The sequence below is a fragment of the Mustela nigripes genome, unplaced genomic scaffold (assembly GCF_022355385.1).
Source record: "Mustela nigripes isolate SB6536 unplaced genomic scaffold, MUSNIG.SB6536 HiC_scaffold_782, whole genome shotgun sequence".
Classification (NCBI taxonomy): Eukaryota; Metazoa; Chordata; class Mammalia; order Carnivora; family Mustelidae; genus Mustela; species Mustela nigripes.
In genome coordinates this window covers 9,142-12,342 of record NW_026740189.1, presented here as the reverse complement: position 1 = coordinate 12,342, position 3,201 = coordinate 9,142, and the positions used below count along the sequence as shown (strand labels likewise).

The 3,201-nt window shown below is 48.5% G+C and overlaps 1 protein-coding gene across 1 annotated transcript; it reads left to right on the top strand.

Moving 5' to 3' along the window:
• The first annotated feature begins 64 nt into the window (after positions 1–64).
• On the top strand, positions 65–2,909 carry LOC132008724 (calcium-binding and coiled-coil domain-containing protein 1-like). The gene is made up of 3 exons (XM_059387300.1): positions 65–896; positions 1,162–1,226; positions 2,093–2,909. The coding sequence occupies exons 1-3, from the start codon at positions 858–860 to the stop codon at positions 2,322–2,324; spliced, it is 336 nt and encodes a 111-aa protein (XP_059243283.1). The 5' UTR covers positions 65–857; the 3' UTR covers positions 2,325–2,909.
• The last annotated feature ends 292 nt before the right edge of the window (positions 2,910–3,201 follow it).

Sequence of the window (3,201 nt, the reverse complement as noted above, 5' to 3'; positions counted from 1 at the left end):
CCAACATTCTGATAGCAGACAATTCTGGGACTCACAAGAGAGACTAGATGACTTGTTAATAGTAGAAGCATTAAAAACCATGAAGAGAAAGGGAGCTCTAACACAGACGGGCATTGGTGAGTAACTTATGTGCTTAGCTGAGGTGCAATTGCAAGTAACATTTGTTTCAAATCGAGAGCCTACGTGATAGTTGTATGCACAGTTACGCCATGTAGACCCATTAATAAAGTGATGGCTTTCCAAGCCTGTACATGCCTGTGCAGCGTTGCAGAGCAGCCACTCGTGCGGTGCAGCTCGCACAATAGCAGGCCTTGGCACAGCTGAGTTTATAGGGCGGGGGCCACTCATGGGGTGGCGCCGTGGAGCTGGAATGCGGAAGCGGTGTAACTTCCGTTTTTAATTTCGACTGCGCCACAACTGTGGTTTCCGCCCCTGCTCTCAGCTGCACCATTGCTTCTCCCTGCATTCTTAACTCTCCTAACGCTTTTTGCAATTCCACCTCCTTATCCTCAAGTTGCTGCCTCACGGTCTCCAAGTCTGTCTGGAGACCGGGAGATTCCCTTTTCTTGTTGTTTGCCTCTATCTTTCCTAGCTCCTGTAACTCACGTTCTGACATCCCTTCTGAGCTTTCGCTTTCGGATTCAGAATCTCGGGAGGAGCCCTTACGGGACTCTTCCTTTACTTGCTCAAGGACTTTCCCTCCCTGTAGTACTGCTCGCTGCAGGGGCTCTCGGGGGGATTGCAAACATACTTTCACCAGGGACCACACAGCTAGAGTCCCCGGGGCTGTAGAGGGGCAGCGTTTTAAGTCCTCACCCAGGTTTTCCCATTGTGGCACATTTAGGAGCCATTCTTCTATGAACCAGGGAGCTACCTCAGCCACTTCTCTTAAGAAGGTATGGGCCATTTTCGTCTTTAAAGGGGTACCATTCGCCTTAAGAACGTCCTTCAGCGGACTCTCCATCTTATACCTAGAAATCTCGTTCCCCATTTCGGGAGAAACGTGCTTCTATCGTCCCTGCGCACCGGTCGTACTTCCGACGGCTGCAGGGAGCGTCCCTGTCGCTAGACAGACCTGCCAACTGACAGAAATGGGTGCAGTGCACTTGCACACTTCACCTTATCGTTGCTCTTACCTCGATCCTCGTTCTGCGTTTAAAGGTGGGAGGTCCCGGGTTTCGGCACCAGTTGTCGCTCTCGGCCCACAAGAACGACCTGCAGACGAGGTGAGTGGCAAGCTTCTTTTATTACTTCTTTGCCGGGGCCCCCCGCACCAAGCACTTACAGCAGTATATATACACGTGCGTACGCCCCCCTTTTTGCCCAATCAGAATGCCGTGCATGCAGCGTCCTCGTGCACTCTTATGTAACTGAGCAGGACTCTATTGTTCTCTAGCGGCGATCATGTGCTCCTCTCTTGGCTCCTAATGCTGTTCACGCGCCGACCACGAGCGCGCCCACATTCTCCTTAACCAATCATCCTCATTTCCTCAATCCACGGGCACATCCGTTTACGTGACTCCTAGCATCTGTTAGATGGCTCTCCACAGTCTTTTAGGGAACCAGGCATAAGGAAGAAACAAAATGCTGTCCTATTTGAGAAGAAGGTTGTCTTTAGGTTCTGAAGGACCTGGGTTCACATCTCAGCTCTAATATTTACAATCTGCTTGACCTTAGACAAACTACTTAATCTCACCATGTCTGTTCTCTTAGTAGTAAACAGGGATACCCAGTTTATAGGGACAATATGGAGGTTTAACGTGATGTGGGTAAAGGGTTAGCATATATCTGGTACATGGTGCGCACTCAGTAAGTGGTGGTGATGGTGATGATGATGATTAAGGAGGGTAGGTTTGGGAAAGAGAGGAAGGACAGGGCTAGGGAGAAACACTGGAGAAGAGTATCCCAGGGAACAGAAATAGCCTGTGGGGAGTGAAGAGGAAAGTTCCCTACTGCATTTACTGCAAGGGGCTCAAAACAAGGACAGTGGGTATTAAGACTCATCAAGGGGATGGGGTGGGGGAGGTGACCTGCCAACCACTTGAGGCCCTGAGATCATACTGGTGCCCTGGGTCTGTTCTTCTTTCTACAGCCAGCTTCCTGCCCAGACTCAGAGCCCAGTTCTACCAATTCCAATATGTGAAATGCCAGGCCTCAGTATATGGGCAGAGCCCCTTCTCCAGTTCCAAGACCCAAGGCCCATGGATGAAGTGGTGACTGTGGAGGAGACTGATGGTGGCATTGACATCTTGCTGGTTGTCCCCAAGACCACTGTGCTGAGTGTGAGAACAGAGAAACAGAACAGTTCCTGGGCAAGGAAGTGAGAGGGCAGCACCACAAGGGGCGCCTTCTCACTTCATTCTCCCCTTGGCGGTGACCTTAACGGAAGACCTCACCGGGAGTTACAGTCTTGCCATTGAGAAAGTCTTGATCTAACATAGACACAAATACGTAGGGTAGGGAAGCAAGCCATCCAGGCTAATGTCACTCAAGATTTTTAAGAACTTTTTGAGGATTCTTTCTCTCAACTACTGTGTTCTGTCCTAGGCCCTAGAGGAAGATCCAAGGGGTGAGGGAGGCCCCTCCAGGAAAAGAATGTTTATAGGAAAGAGAAGATTGAGGCTGACTTCCAGTAGAGGTGAGGAGTGAGAGTAGATGGTAGGGCCACAGGCCTGCACTGCCCAATACTGGAGGCGCTGCCCATAGGTGGCTCTTGAGCACCTGAAATGTGACTGGTCCAAACTGAGATGTTCTGTGTGGTAAAATACACAAAGGATTTTGAAATCTTCATATCTGAACAAAATGTAAAAGATCTCAATGTTTTTCTAAATTGATTACATATTGAAACGACAACATTTTGGATAGACTGTGTTAGGTAAAATATTAAAATGAATTTCACCTGTTACCTTTTTAAGTGTCTATTAGAAAATTTAGAGGTATGAATGTGTCTTGCTGTCTTTTTTATTGGATCTAATAGATCAAAGAGGGAAGAATTAGAGAGCAGGACAGATTTTGAAGGGAGGACTTCCTGAAGGAAGAGAAGGGACAGGGACAGGTGGGGAGCACACAGCCCCAGACAAGAGGACAGATTTCAGGAAGGCTCAGGAGGTGAGAATGAGTAGCTTGTCTATGACTTAGGTAAATTCTTGTTTTCTAGAATGCTCTAATGTAAACACATGGAATCCGAAAAAGAACGGAGAG

Bases quoted from the DNA above. Each gene is read 5' to 3' on its own strand.
- LOC132008724 (XM_059387300.1), top strand. From the start codon at position 858: ATGAACCAGGGAGCTACCTCAGCCACTTCTCTTAAGAAG. The intron at 897-1,161 runs GTATGGGCCATT...CTGCGTTTAAAG, and splicing joins CAGCCACTTCTCTTAAGAAG to GTGGGAGGTCCCGGGTTTCG. The intron at 1,227-2,092 runs GTGAGTGGCAAG...TTCTTTCTACAG, and splicing joins AAGAACGACCTGCAGACGAG to CCAGCTTCCTGCCCAGACTC.